General features: G+C 40.4%; 1 protein-coding gene across 1 annotated transcript in view; it reads left to right on the forward strand.

The window, feature by feature from the left end:
• Positions 1-19,244, forward strand: part of LOC143282936 (arginyl-tRNA--protein transferase 1-like) — a 24,937-nt gene continuing 5,693 nt past the window's right edge. Inside the window, exons 1-9 of the mRNA XM_076588835.1 lie at positions 1-105; positions 2,125-2,188; positions 3,550-3,962; positions 6,102-6,208; positions 7,197-7,283; positions 8,982-9,143; positions 16,216-16,409; positions 17,182-17,281; positions 18,205-18,322. Of these exons, the coding sequence (XP_076444950.1) occupies positions 9-105; positions 2,125-2,188; positions 3,550-3,962; positions 6,102-6,208; positions 7,197-7,283; positions 8,982-9,143; positions 16,216-16,409; positions 17,182-17,281; positions 18,205-18,322 (1,342 nt within the window). The 5' untranslated portion in view covers positions 1-8. The remainder of the gene's footprint in view (positions 106-2,124; positions 2,189-3,549; positions 3,963-6,101; positions 6,209-7,196; positions 7,284-8,981; positions 9,144-16,215; positions 16,410-17,181; positions 17,282-18,204; positions 18,323-19,244) is intronic.

Below are 19,244 nucleotides of genomic sequence, written 5' to 3' on the forward strand. Positions count from 1 at the left end.
TAGGCAAAATGGCGAGACGAGAGAGAAGTATCGTCGAGTATTTCGCCGGACATGAAGGCTATCGCTGTGGCTACTGTGGTTCTTCTGATACGAATTACTCACATGGTATGATGCTTTTTTTGTTATTGAGTATGCAAGGCTATTCAAGAGTATTTTCAGTAGTTTCACGGCTGTAACACCTTCACAGTTGTCAAGGAAAACAAGTATCATGTGCTTGAACTGGAGTAGCAGCACAAGCTTGCGAAATCTCATAAATTCTCCAGTTCAGAAGTTACCTTTCATGAACTTTACAACAACAACAACAACAACAAAACTGTTAATTTAGTGTGCATTATTATTATATATTTTAGCGTAAACAATGTTAAAAATTAGAACATTTCTTTGCTTCTCCAGTCACTGATGCATGCAGCAGGAGATAAATTAAAATCTATTTATGGAACCTTGTTCACAGTGTGTTCACGATCCTGTAAATACGTCCGTGCAGTGTGCCCCATAATGATATTTTGACATGAAGAAGAAGGCTCTACAATCACCGAGTTAACTGTATTGCACAGCAGGAATGTAGTGGAATCGATTGAAACTTTGTTCACATTGAAATCACTTTCCTTACCCACTTTGTTAATTTGTTATTTACTTGTGGTGTTCTTTTGTTGTTGTTACTGCTGCTGCTGTTTTGGGGGGAAGGGGTAGGACATGGGAGGAGGGGGTTCATTCTTTTCATTTTTATTATAAATGACTTGAAATACCCACCATAAGTCACACAGAGGATCGGAGGGGAAGAAATGTGGACATAGTGCTCTCTCTGTCTTTCTCTGTCCTTCCCCCCTCTCTGTGTGTCTGTCTGTCTGTCTGTCTGTCTGTCTGTCTGTCTCTCTCTCTCTCTCTCTCTCTCTCTCTCTCTCTCTCTCTCTCTCTCTCTCTCTCTCTCTCAAACACACACACACACAGTCGCACACACACACACACACACACACACACACATATATATATACATATATATATATATATACACAGTCACACACACACACACACACACACACACACACACACACACACACACACACACACACACACACACACACACACAGAGGATTCTATACAACCTAAAAGCCATAGTTTAAAGACAGCACTGGTGAAAACTTTCTGCAAAAATAACAGCCAGGTCTTTAGCCTCCTTTAACGGCCTCTTCCCCACCCTCTCCCCCCACCCCCACCCTCACCCCTGCTTTTTCCCCTCTGTTGAGAAAATCTACAAGGCTTTTCCTATCAAGTTTCTTTGCCTGCTAAAGTGCATTCTCTTGCATTGAACTGTGACTTCAGAAAGTTAATCAGTGTAATACTTCCATGTCTAAAATTTAGTAAAAATGTTCAGAAGTAACTATAGAAATGATGGAGACTGAACCAAACTTGTTCGTTTTGTTTTTATAATGTGTGTGTGTGTGTGTGCATATCAAACATGTTTGTTATTAATATTATATGAGATGCTAGCAGTCTTTTATAACCTTAATGTCACCTTTGTTTGTTTTGTTTTTATAATGTGTGTGTGTGTGTGTGTGTGTGTGCATATCAAACATGTTTGTTATTAATATTATATGAGATGCTAGCAGTCTTTTATAACCTTAATGTCACCAAGATAATTGAACAAAAGTCAACTGCGCTATAAACAATATCTATAACTGATTTGCCGACTGCTAATTTGATTCATTGGCACATAGAAGTGGGCAAGTAAATTACTGAATGACTGCTAATTTGACACATTTTATTTGTTTTATAACCCAGATAGAGTGTTGATCAGCATCGGGTTTCATTTGAGAAATTGGATCTTTTATGGATTAGGCAACTGCAAATCAGTAAAGTGCCTCGGCTTACTGAGGAGACTTAATAAGTGAGCTGTAGTTTAAGTAACTAGTTATATTTACAAGTTCTTTTTTGTTTTTTGTGTGTGTTTTTTTTAAAGCAAAGCCAATACTCTCTACAGTACTACAGTGTCAGGAAATGTAATGACTTGCAATCATCTAAAAGGTCCATTTTCTTTCATGAATAGTATTGCATAGTTTTAGCATTATTAAAATGTGTCACCTCTTGATGTGGATGAGACCCTGACGTGTTGATGGTTTCCAACAGGAATGTGGGCCCACTCCATGACAGTCCAGGACTACCAGGACCTCATAGACAGAGGATGGAGAAGGTTAGATGCCTTTTCACTTTCAGGACCCAAGTGTTGAGTCTCTACTTTGGGCTGTCTTTTAAGATTTTTTTTGGGAGGTTGTTTTTTTTTGTTTGGTTTCTCTGTGTGTGTGTGTGTGTGTGTGTGTGTGTGTGTGTGTGTTTAAAAGCAGTGCTGACATTTCTTTGGACCTATTGCCTGTGTTGACTCCAGATGTTGCATGTAACTTATAGAACTTATACTTTGGAGATCTGATATTGTTGATGCCTTCATAGATCCATGTTAAAAGACTGCATACAAAGCAAAGGCCAAAATGTTGCAATGAATATTTCTTTCTAAAAATTAGTAATTGAATTACTTTTACCAAAAGAAATAACACTTTCAAGAATACAACTTACTCCGTTGATTTAATATTTCATTATTTGTGATGAAGAAAAAAAATCACAGTATTATCTTCGAGTAGCCTTTTGTTTTAAATATGTGAAACACATCATTCCATTTTCTTTACCATGGGAAGTATGATTTTCTTTGCAGAAGATCTTGTGTACCTAGATAATCATAAAATGACTGACAGAGGGAAAAAAAAGACACAAATAAATTGAAATATACATCCCTCAACTTCCCATTCCCATTTATTTCATGAGTACATTGATCTGCCTAAAAACTTGTTGATCTGTCTTATTCCGTTTCTTTTTTTTCTTTTTTTTTTGTGGGTTTTTTTTTTTGTTTTTTGTTTTTGTTTTGTTTTTGTTTTTTGTTGTTGTTTTGTTTTTTTTTGCTTTTGAACCTTGAAGGCTTTGCCTTATGTTTCGATTGTTGTTTTTATTATATATGTTTTTAATGTCTTTTACATATTATTATAGCACAGCCTTTTTCAATCATTAAGGCAGGGATTTCATATCCGCTATGTTTATGACTCTACTTCGGAAAGCAGGGCCCCAACTTCCTAAACCAAAGTCAGGTACCCATTCACACCTTGGTGAAGCGAGGAAAATCATAGTTAAGTGCCTTTCCCAAGGACACAAAACCATGCAGAAATGGAACCTTGGACCCTGATCACTGGTGAAAACTTGATCAGAAGTCCAGAGCTGATCCAACTCTGCCATGCTGCCTTCAGACCTTGGTTGGGGTAAGTTAAAATGGCAGGAGAAAATGTGATGGCCTGCCTGCCTGTGCCGAACCCCAGGACCTGTGGATATGAATTCACTGCCCCGGTGACCACAAAAGGCTAATGGGACCTTTAACCTAACTCATTACTTATATGTTTATGGAGGTATGCAGATTTTTTTTTTTTAACTTAAAAGAAAAAAGTAATAAGCAAATGAGAATTTGTGTTGTGTTTTTCGAGTGAAAAATTTGAATATATACTGATGTTTCACCAGGAGTGGCAAGTACTGCTACAAGCCCACGATGAACGCGACCTGCTGCCCCATGTACACCATCCGCTGCGACGCCCTCAGATTCCGGCTGTCCAAGTCCCACAAAAAGGTCCTCAAGCGGGTCAACCGATACCTCATCACTGGTGAGAAACCAGGAGGGAAGGGTGGCGCCGACATGATGGCGGAGGGCCCAGGAGGGGACAGTTTTGTGCCAGGGCGAAAGAGTGATCTGACCCTGTCGGCGGATGACGTGAAGAACGACACGACTGTCACCGAAAAGAAGACAGAGCCTGCGCAAGCCAAGAAAAAGGCCAAGGTCGACTCAGCTTCTCCCGCCAAGAATGCTGGGGAAAAGAAGAAAAACGCACAGACTGGAGGAGATGGGAAGTCGGGCTCAACCACTGCATCTTCACAAGGTTTAGAAAAAAAATATATGTTTACTGTTTGGTTCATGATTTCTGTTGACGCATAACACTGCTGTTTTCTCTGTGTTTGTGAGCTCCATCTCTCATGTTTACTTGCACAGGTGGGTTTTTACTTGTGTGACCATTTTTTACCTTGTCATGTAGGAGCCATTTTTTGTTCTTTTTACGAGTTGTTGTCATACATACATTTGTAATGTGGAATAGACTAGATTTTGCTTTAAAATTTATGATGCAGCAAACCATGAGTTTTATATCAGTTTCCATTAGACATATTTGGTTTGGGTGTGTTGGGGTGAGTGAGGAGGAGTTGAGGCATCCATTGAGTCCTTTGTTTTGCAGAATACTTTGGGTACATAATGATTCTATAGCAAAGAAGAAGGAGAGGGTGGGGGATGAAAAGTAGCTTTTTTTTTTTTTTTTTTTTTTTTTTTACTTGAAAACTGAGTGCTCTAACAATGTTGTGCGTTGTTTTTTTTGGTGTTTTTTTTGTTGTGTGTGTGTGTGTGTGTGTGTGTGTGTGTGTGTGGTTGTTGTTGTTGTTTTGCTGTTGTTTTAATTTATTTATTCACTTTTGTTTATATTTATTTATCTATTTATCATTTTTTATTTAGTTATTTATTTATTTCTATTTTTATTTTTTCAATTATATATATGTGTGTATATGTCCATGTATGTATGCATATGTGTGTATATATATTTTTTTTTTCTTTTATCTATTTATTTATTTTATTATTATTATTATTATTATAATAATTTATTTTATATATTTTTTTTAAAAATTATTTTTATTTTTATATTTTTTTAATTTTCTTTTCTTTTTTTTTTTCACTTATTATTTTACTTCCTTGTTAATATGTCCCTAACACTAACAGTCTCTTCCACCCCCCTTCCCCCACTCCTGCCCTCTCACCCCCTGCCCATCTTCCCTCACCCTTCCCTTTCAGAACCCTTTCTTTCCCTCGTACATTCACACTGACAGTTCTACTCACCCTGCTTTGTGTCCTTTCCTGTGACTTCTCATCACTTTCCTTTCCTGAACTTTACTCTCTCTCCCTCTCTGTCTGTACCTTTCTGTCTGTCACTCACTCATTTCATTTGCCTGAAGAAGAGCTTGTGGCTCGATACGTCGCCTCTTTTATCCCAAGTAAGTCGACTTTTACCAAGATTTTTTTAGTCTACCTCCCACTGTTGTGCGTTGTTGTTGCCTAGGACATGAACACTTTCCGCTGGTATTTTGTTTTGGTGAATGTTTTTCTTTGGTTTTTATGGGATCACTATTTGCAGTGTTTTCAGCCCTGACATGCCTCGTGTTTACAGATGGAAGGGATAGTTTCAGAAACATGTCCTAGATTCGTGTGCATGAATGTGATTCTGTATACGCTTCATTTATTTTTTTTTCTTTTCCAGATTTTTTTTTTTTTTTTTTCAGGTGACATGGGATCAATGTTGTTATAGTTTCCAGTCCCTGTGTGGTCAGTTTGACTTGTAATCAACAACAGTGATGATGATGATGATAATGATGGTGATGATGACAGTAATGATAATCACTATGACGAGAATAATGGTAATGATAATAATAATTATAGAAATAATGATAATGTTATATTAATAATGATGATAATCATAATGATAATAGACGGGCGCAATAGACAAGTGGTTAAAGCGTTGGACTTTCAATCTGAGTGTCCCGGGTTCGAATCACGGTGACGGTGCCCGGTGGGTAAAGGGTGGAGATTTTTCTGATCTCCCAGGTCAACATATGTGCAGACCTGCTAGTGCCTGAACCCCCTTCGTGTGTAAACACATGCAGAAGATCAAATACGCATGTTAAAGATCCTGTAATCCATGTCAGCGTTCGGTGGGTTATGGAAACAAAAACATACCCAGCATGCACACCCCCGAAAACGGAGCATGGCTGCCTACATGGCGGGGTAAAAACGGTCATGCACGTAAAAGCCCACTCGTGTACATGCGAGTGTACACGGGAGTTGCAGCCCACGAAAGCAGAAGAAGAAGAAGAAAAGAATAATGATAATAAATAATGATTATAGCCTCAAACGTTTATCAAGTGTAATGGAAACATTAGGTGAGCCATTAGGGTATCAGAGACGGATCATTCTTGTTTTGCAGGGACCCAGTCGGACACTGGGGAGTCGCAGTGCCGAAAGGCCAGGCAGCTACGGTTGGAGAAGAGGATGAAGAAGACCGGAGAGACGCTAGAAGAAATCAAGGCTAAGGTAAACTTTCAACTCATCACAGTATTGTTTTACTTTTTTGTCAACACAGATGTCTGTGTGAAATTCAGGTTGCTGTCCTCAGAGAAGTGTGACACTACAGTTCAGTGTCACCCTCTTTTTCTTTTTTTCTTTTTTCAGCCTGCAAGTTTATTTAGTTTCTTATCAAAGCAGAGTTTTTTGTTTTGTTTTTTATATAGAATTTTTCCAGGAACCTAATGTCGCCGTGGGTTCTTCTGTATGCGCTGAATGCATGCTACACACAGGACCTCAGTTCATTGCTTCTGACTAGCATCCAGACCACCTGTCAAGGTCCAGTAGAGAAGGAGAAAATACTGGCGAGTGTGGGGTTCGATCCCGTGTGCTCAGATTCTCTCGCTTCAAAGGTGGACACATTACCACCAGACCACTTCATACTGTTGGCTTGAAAAAAAGAAAACTAGAGTTGTTGAAGTGCACATATGTCACTTTCTGTTTGTCAGCTGTTCTTTTTGGATGAGAAGTCTGGAAATTCGTTTTCTTTCGAGATCAGGAAAAAAGTTGTGTATTTATCAGTTTTGTGTGCGCACGCATGCAAACACACACACACACACACTCACACACTGATACACTGACACACACAGAGACTATGAACATGTCTCTTCCAGATTAGGAAAAAGGTGTATATTTACCAGTTTTATATGTGTGCGTGCGCACACACACACACACACACTCTCACTCACACACACACAAATACACATACACACATACACTCATGCACTGATACACTGACACACACAAAGACAATGTACATGTCTCTTTCTCTCTCCCTCATTCTGTCTCTTCTTTCATTTACTGTGCGTACATGCTGTGAGCATATTACACATTTCTTAAAATGAAAAATATAAGTTACTGGCAAGAGGATGTTGTCAGTTTTGTTAAGTTTTGTAAAGGTTTTGTTTGTTTTCTTTTTTTTCACTATTTGTGGTTATAATGTGTGTGTCTTGCTCAGAACAAGGCAACTAGCAAGGAAGGAAAGAGCTTGGAGGACTTTCTGAATGAGCCAGAAGAAGTAACGAATCCTGCTCACCGCTTAGAGGTGAGTATCTTGAGCATGTGTGTGAGTGTGTGTGTGTGTGTGTGTGTGTGTGTGTGAAGGTTGGCTGATACCCAGCTGTGTGTTGTTGTATTCTGTGAATAGGACTCGGTGGTACATGACTGAATTGATTGCACATCTGGAGACTTGCTACATATATACAGAAATGCATGGTTTCATGTTCAGTCATCTGAATTTATACATTTTTATCTTAAAATATGATGGACAACAGACTGGTCAGATTCAGATGAGTATCAGCATTTCACGTTGAGATTAATTGAAAAGTTAACAAAGGTCAGTGGAACTAGTTTCACAGTACAAAATAATAGTACCTTGTTAGACAATACTTTGAATGTCTTAGTATGGTTATATTTGTCTCTGGTAAAATCATATTCATGATTTCATTTTATTTCTTTACAAACAAGCAGTTGCTTGTAGGATTTTCATTAAAAACTGTCAATATCAGTTTGCTTATATTCTAAACGACTGCTAACCTACTTACAATGTTTAATCCTGTTTTTTAAAAAAAATTAAAAGAAGAAGAAGAAGCAAAAACAGCTGAACATTGGCCAAGTGGCACTGTGCATAGATGTATATGTAGGAAGTTAAAAGCTCCACATTGGAACCTTGTGTCCACTTAAGGTTTTTCTTCCAAGTCAGCAAAGTAAAATCCTGAGTAATGGTTTGGTTAGTGTTCATGATGATTAAAAGAAAAATCAAAGTTCTGTGTGCTGGCAACAGCTTCTACATGAAATAGAACCCTTGGCATTAAGCTATCCTCAGATGAATTCTTTCACAAAAAATCCCTTTGGGACACAAACAAATATACACTGAGAAAGGTTATCTTTCTTTTGACGCATTTTCAGTGGTATCTGCCTGAAGTTATGATAGCAGAAGACAATGGATTCAGCTGACCACAACTTTCAAGGCACCAGAGAGATAATCTCATGCTGATCAGTGTTTGTGTTGAGAAGATAACAGAAATAGAAGAGAGTTGGTTGCAGCAAACCAGATGATTGTGTCATCCATTCATTGTGTTGACAGCTGTCCACTGTGTGTTGTTCAAAAGAAGAGGAACAGTACCATTCTGAACCAAGACCATGCATTTCTGAACACAGGCTTGGTACCTCATGTGGATGTAATGTCATTCAAATGCTGTTGTTTGAATTAAGATATGTGCTGTTGTTTGAATTAAGATATGTGCAAGCATGCCTTTTTTGTTCCCCTTCAAGTAAAACCAGACAACCATGAACCAAACTCCCAAATCCAAGAGTTTGAGAATTTCTACATCTTTTATCAGAACAGAACTGGAACAATTGGATTTGATACAGTTTCAAGCTTCCCAGACTTTCACACCTTTTGTTTTCCGGTTAAAACTGGCATGATCATGAATCTGAGCGCTTTGTTTTCCAATTAAAAGTGAGATGATTTGGATACAAGCATCTCAGTATTTGTTTTCCAGTTAAAACTGGTGCGGTCCTGCCCAAAAAGCGAGGATTTTCTGAGCACATATGTAGACGCTCACAAGGTGTATCACAAATACCAGACCACCATCCACAGAGACCCACCTGAAAAACCCAACCTGAAGCAGTACACCCGCTTCCTTGTTGACTCCCCACTGCAGGTAACTTGTGTTGTTGTTGGTTGTTGTTTTTTTTCAATTACCTGTGTTGTCGTTTTCTTTGTGTTCTGTTGATGTAGGTACGGGTCATCAGGACCAAACCCCCCTCAGCGGCATCACGCTCCTCGTTCAGCCAGTCCCACGAGCTGTTTAAGAAATATCAAATGACCATTCACAGAGAAGGAGAGCATGAGTGCACTAAGGAAGCCTTCCAGGGCTTTTTGGTCGACTCCCCATTGGAGGTGATGTGTGTTTGGCTCTTACAACCCTCCCACCCACTGCCTTCACTTTCTCCTCACAGAGGCTTTGATTAAAAGTGCATTGACACGCAGATGCCACTCACCAAGATGAGCTCAAAGCCAGAGCTGAATGGCTTTAATTGATGTCAAGGACTCTTTCTATATGAGATGGAATGATGGTCAAAGATCCTATCTGTATGTCTCACATGAACTGGAACAAAATATGTAATGCCATGCCATGGTACACCGAGTACTAAGGCTTTATGAAAGTTAAATGGAAATTGTGTCTTCTTTTTCGTTAGTGGTCTGTAACTCCCATGTTCACTCATATGTACATGAGTGGGCTTTTACATGTATGACCTGTTTTTAGCCCGCCATGCAGGCAGCCATATTTTGTTTCCAGGGGTATGCATGCTGGGTATGTTCTTGTTTCCATAACCCACTGAATGTTGACATGGACTACAGGATCTTTAATGTGCGTATTTGATCTTCTGCTTGCATATATACATAAAGGGGGTTCAGGCACTAACAAGTCTGCACATATGTTGGCCTGGGAGATCGGAAAAATCTGGACCCTTTACCCACCAGGCACATTTACCAAGATTCAAACACGGGACCCACAGATTGAAAGTCCAACACTTTAACCACTCAGCTATTGCACCCATCAGCAATTGTGTAATCCCATGGCTCTTTAGAATATGTAATTATTTAGGTTATGAAATTGTATAATCACATGGCTCTTTTGGATATGTAATTATTTGGGTTATGTAATTGACAGGCGCAATAGCCGAGTGGTTAAAGCGTTGGACTGTCAATCTGAGGGTCCCGGGTTCGAATCACGGTGATGGCGCCTGGTGGGTAAAGGGTGGAGATTTTTCCGATCTCCCAGGTCAACATATGTGCAGACCTGCTAGTGCCTGAACCCCCTTCGTGTGTATATGCAAGCAGAAGATCAAATACACACGTCAAAGATCCTGTAATCCATGTCAGCGTTCGGTGGGCTATGGAAACAAGAACATACCCAGCATGCACACCCCCGAAAACGGAGTATGGCTGCCTACATGGCGGGGTAAAAACGGTCATACACGTAAAAGCCCACTCGTGTGCGTATAAGTGAACGTGGGAGCTGCAGCCCACGAACGCAGAAGAAGAAGAAGAAGGGTTATGTAATTGTGTAATCCCATGGCTCTTTAAGTTCTTCACAAACTGTACAGGATGCCTTTGCGGAATTGCTGAACTGCACAGATAGCTGTTTTCCAATCGTCAGGGAAGAGAGTTTTCTCTTATCTAAGAAGGACAGTGGTTGATTCAGTTTCAGTGGTTGGAAGTGATGTTGTTAAATACATTTAATCGTCTTTTTCCCCCTTTTTTTATGTGCATGTGTGTGTTGTTTTTATCCTCTTTTTTTTCTTGTAATGTTTATGCATGCATGTGTTAAAAACTGTTCGAAAATGTTGTTCGATTCCAAAGGAGAGAGGGGAGCAGACAGGGGGATATAGGATCAACTAATTGCACACACTCACTTGCTCTCCTCATACCAATAGCAGGGCCACATGGACCAGTTTTTGTAGAGTGTTTACTTTACAATACAGCACCCACACTAAGCAGTTCACCCTACTTAGCAAAACCAATGCACACTAAGGCAGCACACACTGCCTACAAGCAGCACACAGTAAAAAGTTCACCCTACACCTAAAGCAGCACCTACAAGCAGCATCTACAAGCAGCACCTACAAGCAGCACACACACACATGAAAAACCCTCAACACACACTGACAGTGTGTTAGTCCATAGATCTGTTCATTTCACATTTAACCGACACCACCTACTATATACAAAACAAAAGTAATACATCAAAAATACAGAACAAGATATCTGTAACAAAACAGAAGAGGGGGGTGGGGGGGGACTCAAAAGATATAGGCCAGTACTTCCCTCCACACATTAACCCCTTTTCTTTCCACCAGCCACAAGATCAACTTAAACTGGCTGTTCACTGACACAAAACACATAGAGGAGGTTGACTCGGGCACTGCCGACTGGCAGAGCCGAGAAATCGCGGATCACCTCGAGTCCGTTCGCGGTTCGAAATTAAGAACAACAATGGTACTACTGACTTGGGTTTAGGGTAACAAACCCCTAGAAGTTGCCGGAGGAGGCGTCGGGGGTAGTGGGGGTCTGGAGTCGACCGGAGGTGGCAGAGGAAGTGGAGGAGGCGCTGTTGAGAGAGGTAGAGGGCCCAGAGTGATCGCGAATCGATTGCGATCGTGCCTTAATTTTAGCCCGATCTCCCAATCGAGCCACATAATTTTGCGACCTGTTTGAAGACATAATTGGACACAAAACAGAAACGCCAAAGAATCGATAGACAGAAAATGCAAAAAAAAAACTTAGCCATATGAAGTGCACAGGAACAGGTGTCAAGATGGCTGCTGGAAAAAGAAAGCGCTAGCCAGCGGGACAAAGAGGAGGTTACCTTCTTCCAAGAGGTTATGGGCCGTAGTTGCTTTCGTTTTCTCTGCATAGGCGGATAGTAGTTTGCACAGGACAGGAATGTCAGACCCCTGCCAGAATCTGCAGTAGTTGGGTCACGGTAAGTATGTTATTTAACCCTTTCCTTCTGATGCCTCGATGTGTCCGGCGCCGGCAGTATGTGTGTGGTACTTTTCCATCATGTGCTGACGCCGTGACTATGCTCAACAGGCACTAAAAGTTGGTGGAAAGTTCCCTACTTTTGTCCAATAATCTTGCATCGCTATTTTTGGATGCTAGCACCACTTCCATTCACAAAGAAAGGAGGGAAACTGCGTGTGGAGAGTTGTGAATGAAACTGACCGATTTTCACAGTGGCGTCATCTGCATGCACCAGTGAGTTCGAGGACTATTCAGCCGAGGAATTAGGTCTTATTTTAGAAGAAGTGTTGAAATATGATGCGAATGAAGAGTGTGAAGAATTAGAAGAAGATTCTGATGTGCATTTAGGTTCCGATCAAGGAGAAGAATGGTGAAAGTGATCCCGAGGACAATGTGCCACTCACCGCTCTGCAAACCACGTGGCGACAGGCTACTCGGCCTACCAACGTGGCCACGTTCCAGCAGCGGACAGGCCCTGCGCATTCACTGCCAAGCACTGCCACCTCTCTGGATTATTTTTTTTGTTTTTACCCATCACATTTTTTCAAGTTCCAGCAGAAGAGACCAACAGATATGCCCGACAAAAACAAGCAGCCCGGGGCACCCCTGACCCCCTAGGGTTCGAAACAACACCTGACGAAATGCAGGCCTATCTCTCTGTGCTGATCATGATGGGGATCAGTCGTCTGCCACGTTTGTGGTGCTACTGGTCAACCGACCCTCGCTTCCGGAATAACTGGATCAGCAGTGTGAATGACTGTTTCCGTGATTACCATGGACAGAATGTGCCTCAACATTAGGACAAGCTAGCTTGTTTTTGTTTATGTGTGTCTGTGTGCTTACCTGTAGTTTTGGTGACTGTGACAATTAGCAGTGACACTCTACTCACTATCCTTACTGTACAGTTATACATTGTGTGCATATACAAGGGTCATTCAATAAATAAGGTGAATTTTTCGGTATAAGGACTTCTAATACAGATAGAAGCTTACTTTTTTTTGTTTTACTTCTTTTTCACATGGATTTAATTTGTTTTGCAGATTAAAAAAAACTTTGATAGTTTTGGCGATTAACAAAGATGGCCGACCAAGAAGCATGCTCCAGGATTGAACAGTGGTCAGTTATCAAGTTTTTGGTTGCTGAAGGGTGCAAACCAGTTGAAATTCATAGGAGAATGTCAACTGTGTATGGTGCCACATGTTTCAGCCGAAAAAATGTCTGCAAGTGGGCTAAATTGTTTAAAGAAGGACGGAGCAGTGTTGAGGATGAAGACAGGCCTGGAAGGCCTACAGAAGTGAGGTCTCCTGAGGTGATCGAATCAGTCAATGACCTCATTCAGTCTGACAGAAGGGTGACAGTGGATGACATTGCAAGGACTTTGGGCTTATCTGTTGGGACAGCACACAAAATTGTCCATGATGACCTTGGCTACTCGAAGGTCAGCTGCCGGTGGGTGCCAAAGATGCAAGGCCTCACACAGCAGCCCGAACGGTGAAGACCATCAACGAGCTGGGCTGGGAACTGCTCCCTCATCCCCCTTACAGCCCAGACCTTGCCCCTTCAGACTTTCACCTGTTTGGTCCCTTGAAAGCGTTCACGAGAGGCACGAAGTTTGAAAGTGACAATGAAGTCAAAAGTGTTGTGAGCGACTGGCTGAGACATCAGTCCAAAGATTTTTACGCTGAGGGAATACGGAAGCTTGTGCACAGATGGGAAAAGTGTGTGACAGTGCTGGGAGACTACGTTGAAAAAAAAAAAAAGTAAGCTTCTATCTGTATTAGAAGTCCTTATACCGAAAAATTCACTTTATTGAATGACCCTCGTATAAACAGATCTTTACAAAGTGCTTAGAACAGTGACATAAGAGCAACATGGAACTGTGCTTGAAATTATCTCCAGTAACTCTTCAGTTGTGACAACTGACACTAGTTGTGTGGCATTCTTTGGATTACCTGTGGGGACTGTACTGGCAGACAGGAGACAGATCATCTCAGGTAGGCCGCGGCTTCATTTCACAACACTAACGTGCATGTGCATGGAATAACTGAATAACTGCATGTTGGTGTGCTGTATTAGAATTGTCATCATCACATGTGACATATTTGGTGACATTTTGGTGACAGAGACACGACCTTTCACATCTAGACACACCGAATCTCGCTCACATGACAGAACAAAGCCTCATGACCATACCTGCTGAATTTCATGACTCTAGAGGTTTATTCTTGGTTGTGGTGAAGCGTGAACTATACATACCCATTTTGAGGCTAAACTCACCAAAAGAATCCGAAATCTAGGGGAGTTTGGCCTCAGAGAATCTGAATACAAGAGGGTTAAACGTAATTTTAGATAGAAAATTTCCTTTCCCAACAAAACCAAGTTATCAACATAGTATAAAACCATTTCAAGTTATGTACTCACAGCCCAACAAGGATTTCCTTGCATCTCACATCACCGTTCAGTCAGTCAGCCTGTGTCAGTCAGTTTTTCTGGGAGACAGCTGAGAACTGGGCTGACTGGTTTTATCCCTTCCCACAACATACTGTGCATACTAGTGCAAGCTACAACACTCACTCCCCCAACTGGTTGAACTGAAATAACCAATCTTTGCTTGTCCTAGTGACGCTATGTGAATGACTGACAGATTCACTGCTTAATCCCAATTCGTCCAATTCAGCAGATTGATCTGATTTGCTACAATTCTACCCACTTGGCTGTACACATTCTATGACAAGTTCACCTGTTTACGTCACAAAGAGATTGGGGAGACAGGACAATACAACTCTCGGCATGTTAGCTGGCATGATCAAAGTTCACATTAGCATAAATTCTCCCTAGCTTATGTTCTGAAGTCCCGCCACCTACTTCAGCTGTGTTTGTGAAAGGGGAGATGGGGAACGACTTGAAAGACAGGCCGCCACATGGGATGTTCTGACATGCCGACACTCGTCTGTTTCGAACACGCCGACATCTAGTTCAGCACGGGGATTGTGGCAGACATGACATAACCGCACGTGTTTCAATGACTGGGGCGGGTGATGCAGACTTGCTGACCAAAGAGAGCCAACTTGGGAGTGGGAGTGCGGGAGGGTGGCGCGGTGTCGGCGCGACCTCAAAGACTTCACTTTGGATGGAGCGGGAAGGGAGATAAGAAAGAGGGGGAGGGGGTGCGAAGGGATGGGGAGGGAAGGGGGACAGAGTGTGGGTGGTGGGGGGTGACACTGCTGGCACACTATAACACATGTATAGATGAGAATGTATTTGTGTCATATTTGTGTGTGTGTGGTATGTGTGCATATATATATATACATGTGTTTGTGTTTAAGTGTCTGTACATCATATTTATATACTTCTGTATGCCAGCCAGTGTTCACATGATTACACACATTGTGAGAGTGTGTATCACTGTGTGCATGAGTATGAATATACATGCATTTGTTTATCTGTGGATGCGCACACCACCTATGAAACTATTCATGCATACATGCACGCTTGAGACACCTGTATTTTCTTCTTTTTTTTTAATGTAATTTTTATTCTTTTACCAGAGGCATCACAGTACAACATTAAATACACAAAAGCATAATAATCGCTATCATTTTTCAGCTATACATTTACATAAATAACAGGGGCATTTTGTCACATCCGAATTTTCACTTGCTTGTCGTTTTGTGATAGCTGTATACCTGCTTGATATTTTGTTATACCTGTATTTTCCACTGTGAGTCTTTTTATTGACTCACTTGTGTAAACAAAGTGAGTCTATGTTTTAACCTGGTGTTCAGTTGTCTGTGTGTGTGTGTGTGTGTGTGTCTGTGTGTCCGTGGTAAACTTTAACATTGACATTTTCTCTGCAAATACTTTGTAAGTTGACACCAAATTAGGCATAAAAATAGGAAAAATTCAGTTCTTTCCAGTCATCTTGTTTAAAACAATATTGCACGTCTGAGATGGGCACAAAAATATAAAAAATGAAGCCTAATTATATGCAAACTGCATTTACTGTTATATTTATATTTTTTGTATTCTCTAAACTTGGCACTTTGATCTGATATTCTGACCCAACAACAAGAGCAGTTGTTATTATCATTTTTTGTTCAAACAGGAACTTCTTTTGCTAAGCATGGAAGTTTTATTTATTTTGCAAACGTTTTGGTGCAGATAGTAAAACAGGGAAATTACTCTGTAATTACTGCTAGGGGACTTAATTTGCTTTAAACTGATCTTTCTCATCTTAAACATTACATTTTGAAATTATAATCAATACATAAAAAACTTGGATTATTTTTCTTTCTTTTTTTTTCTTTTTTTTTAAGTGTATCACAAATGAGTCTTGAAGGCCTTGCCTCTCTTGTTATACTTATGTTTTGACCTGTATTTTCATCTGCATGTCTTTTTTGTAACACCTGTGTTTTCACCTGTGTGTTGTTTTGACCTGCAGCCCAACATCCCGAAGGAAGATGAGGTGGGTCGTCTCCCTGAGGGCTACGGGTCATTCCACCAGCACTACCTGCTGGATGGCAAGCTGATCGCGGTGGGGGTCATTGACATCCTGCCCAGCTCTGTGTCCTCTGTCTACCTGTACTACGACCCTGACTACAGCTTTCTGTCTCTGGGAACCTACTCTGCTCTCAGGTCAGTTCTTGGTGCTGTGGGTGGAGCTGGAGTGTGGTGGTGATGCTCTGTGTGTGCGTTTCAGTGTGTGTGTATGTGTGTGTGTGTGCGTCTGTGTGTGTGTGTGTGTGTGTGCACAAATCACAAGACTGGTGTGTGTAATTTTGAATGCCAACTTTTACTGTTCTGCTTCAAAACTTTTGTATGTAATTTTGTTGATATGTTGTATGCCAGCTTTTACTGTTCTGCTTGTGATTTTCATGTATCAGCCTTCTCCACACTTAATTTCTCCTGTTGAGACAACATTGTTCTGATTCTGATATCTGTAGATGCAAAAATAGATTGAATCAATAGCAATAAATGTTCTTTTTTTTTAAGAATTTCAAAATTGACTTTGGAAAAGAGAAATATGATTTTCATACACCAGATACGTGTTACAATTTTAAGCCTGTGGGTTGGCTTCAGATCAGACCACAAAAAATGCGTCCTTGCTGTAACTGCAATAAGAGTGTAATTGGAGATAAGTTTTATTTTGTATGTTTCTTACTTTTCAGGTTCTGTTGGATTGATGTAACAGTGCTTACAGCCCTGATAATACCCTGTGTGATTGTCTGGTGCAACAAGGGACAGTGATAATGACAGTGACAGTGTGTCCTTTGTAGCTGCTTTGCATTGCAGAATTAGTGAACTTTGATAGAAAAAAGTGTTCACAGTAATAACAGATTTTAAGAACAAATAAAGAGAGAAAAAAAAAGTGTATTTTTCCGATGATTCTGTTGTTTCCCTCCCACAGAGAGTTGGCGTTTGTGCGTGAGCTGCAGAAGATAGACCCAGCTGTGGCTTACTACTACATGGGCTTCTACATCCACTCCTGTCCAAAAATGAGATACAAGGTAGTATGTTTTACTTCTTCTTTTTTTTTTTCTTTTTTTTTTGTTGATTTTTTTTTTTTTTTTACATTTAATGCTATGCTTATTCACAATTGAAATAAAAGATTTTAATGACTTGTTGAAAGAAAAAAAAAAACAACAGCAGTATAACAAGAGCTGATACACTTGAATTCTCAGTCTAGAAGACCCTCCTGAATATAAGGCACACACCCCTGAAATTTGGAGTTTTTCATGACAAATCCTAGAATAAGGCACACTATGTATTTCGTGTGATCAAATTACAGTCAACCAGGCAAAACTGAAACTGAAAGTGATTTCAGCTCTGGCAAACCATGACTGAACGAAACCAACAAATTTAACAGTACGGTACTGTTTGCAAGAATGTCAAATGAAGAATGAACTGGAAAATAGACTTTCTCACCTTTGACTCATGATTCATCATCATTATCTAAGGGGTGCCTGAGAAATCTGAACTGAGCCCAGGAAGAAAACACATGCCGTCTGATATGCTGGCATTCAAGATAAAAGTCGTGGTACTGTGTTCTGGTTCTCTTATTGGAGGCAGATGATGAACCTAGCATTTTTCAGGGATGTGAGGTCTGTGCAGAAACTTGTAAATGCACTCTTCTCAGTTCATCAAAAAAGATTTTTTAAATTTTAAAAAAGCATCTTGTCAGTTGTGTCAGTAGGGCGTGACTGCTGCAGAAAAGCCCCAGAGGCCATTCCTGAGATCTCTGCAAATCTGAAGAGAAAATGGGGGAGGGGCTAGGGGGTGAAACTGGTATCATGTCGCCAACAACGGCTATTGCAAAGCTGCTAGGTTGTTGTTTTTTGTTGATTGGTTTTTATTGTTGTTGTTTTTTTTTGTTGTAAAATATCCTTCTAAATCAGCTTTTGTCAAAAAGAAAAGTTTTTCTGCAACACAGGGTCAGTACTTCCCATCCTACCTGGTCTGCCCGGAAGCGTACACATGGGTACCTATAGAGCGCTGTGTTCCCAAACTGAATGCTGCGCCCTATGCTCGGCTGGATGACTCAGGAAAAGGTAAGTCATTCCTGTTGTCCTGGAATGGCATCACAAGTTGTTTTTTCTTTTTTTTTTTCTTTTTTTTTTTGGTTTTTAATCTAGAGTTATGCATGCGTGCGACTGACTGGTGTGAAAGTGCTTTGTCTCTGGACAAGATTCAGCACTATATAAATACTAATTATTATTATTATTATTAAGTTCCCTTTTTTCTCTGTTTTAGTGGTAGACTAACTGTGTCTAAGTATAGCCAATAGGTTTGCTTTGTTAGGCTAGTTTTTGTGGTGCTTAGACACATTAGGCCTAATTACGGATCAACCAATAACTGTGATTGACTGTCTTCAGTGCTGAACATTTCAGCTGTTATTGCCTTGGCAATATTAGCGGGGATGGCAAGGCAGGAGGAATATGAGTTTGACATGGTAAGTAGTCAAACAGAAAGTTTACAAAGGAACTCCTCTTTTTTATGTCATGTACTGCCTGTGTCAGAGTGGTGCTGAATGTAAAGAAATGGATGAGGGACTTGCCCTAATAGTTTCCTGGTTCTGTAGAATGTACAGACACACATTTTGAGTTTTTCTCAATGTTTCTTTAGGAGGAGGATGTATTGTTCGCACCTGGAGGCAGGTCTTTTGATGTAAGGTGTGTGCATTACTTGGTAGATGTTTGGAAAAACATATCTAGTATCTCATTACCTGAGCCAAATAAAAAAAAGAAAAGAAAAAAAAGAGGGGGGGAGGGGGAAAATAGGATGGAGGATCCATTGGACAAAAAAAGAAAAAGTTTTTATCTAAGAAGTGAGAAAAAAATAGGTTGGAGGACTCCGACTTTTTTTTTTTTTTTTTTTTTTTTTAGAGCCAAGGGTTAATGGATTTGATTGAACATAACTTGAGGAATACTGATATTATGTGACACAAGACCTGCCTCTGGGTGCGAAAGAGCG

Source organism: Babylonia areolata, chromosome 6 (assembly GCF_041734735.1).
Source record: "Babylonia areolata isolate BAREFJ2019XMU chromosome 6, ASM4173473v1, whole genome shotgun sequence".
Lineage (NCBI taxonomy): Eukaryota > Metazoa > Mollusca > Gastropoda > Neogastropoda > Buccinidae > Babylonia > Babylonia areolata.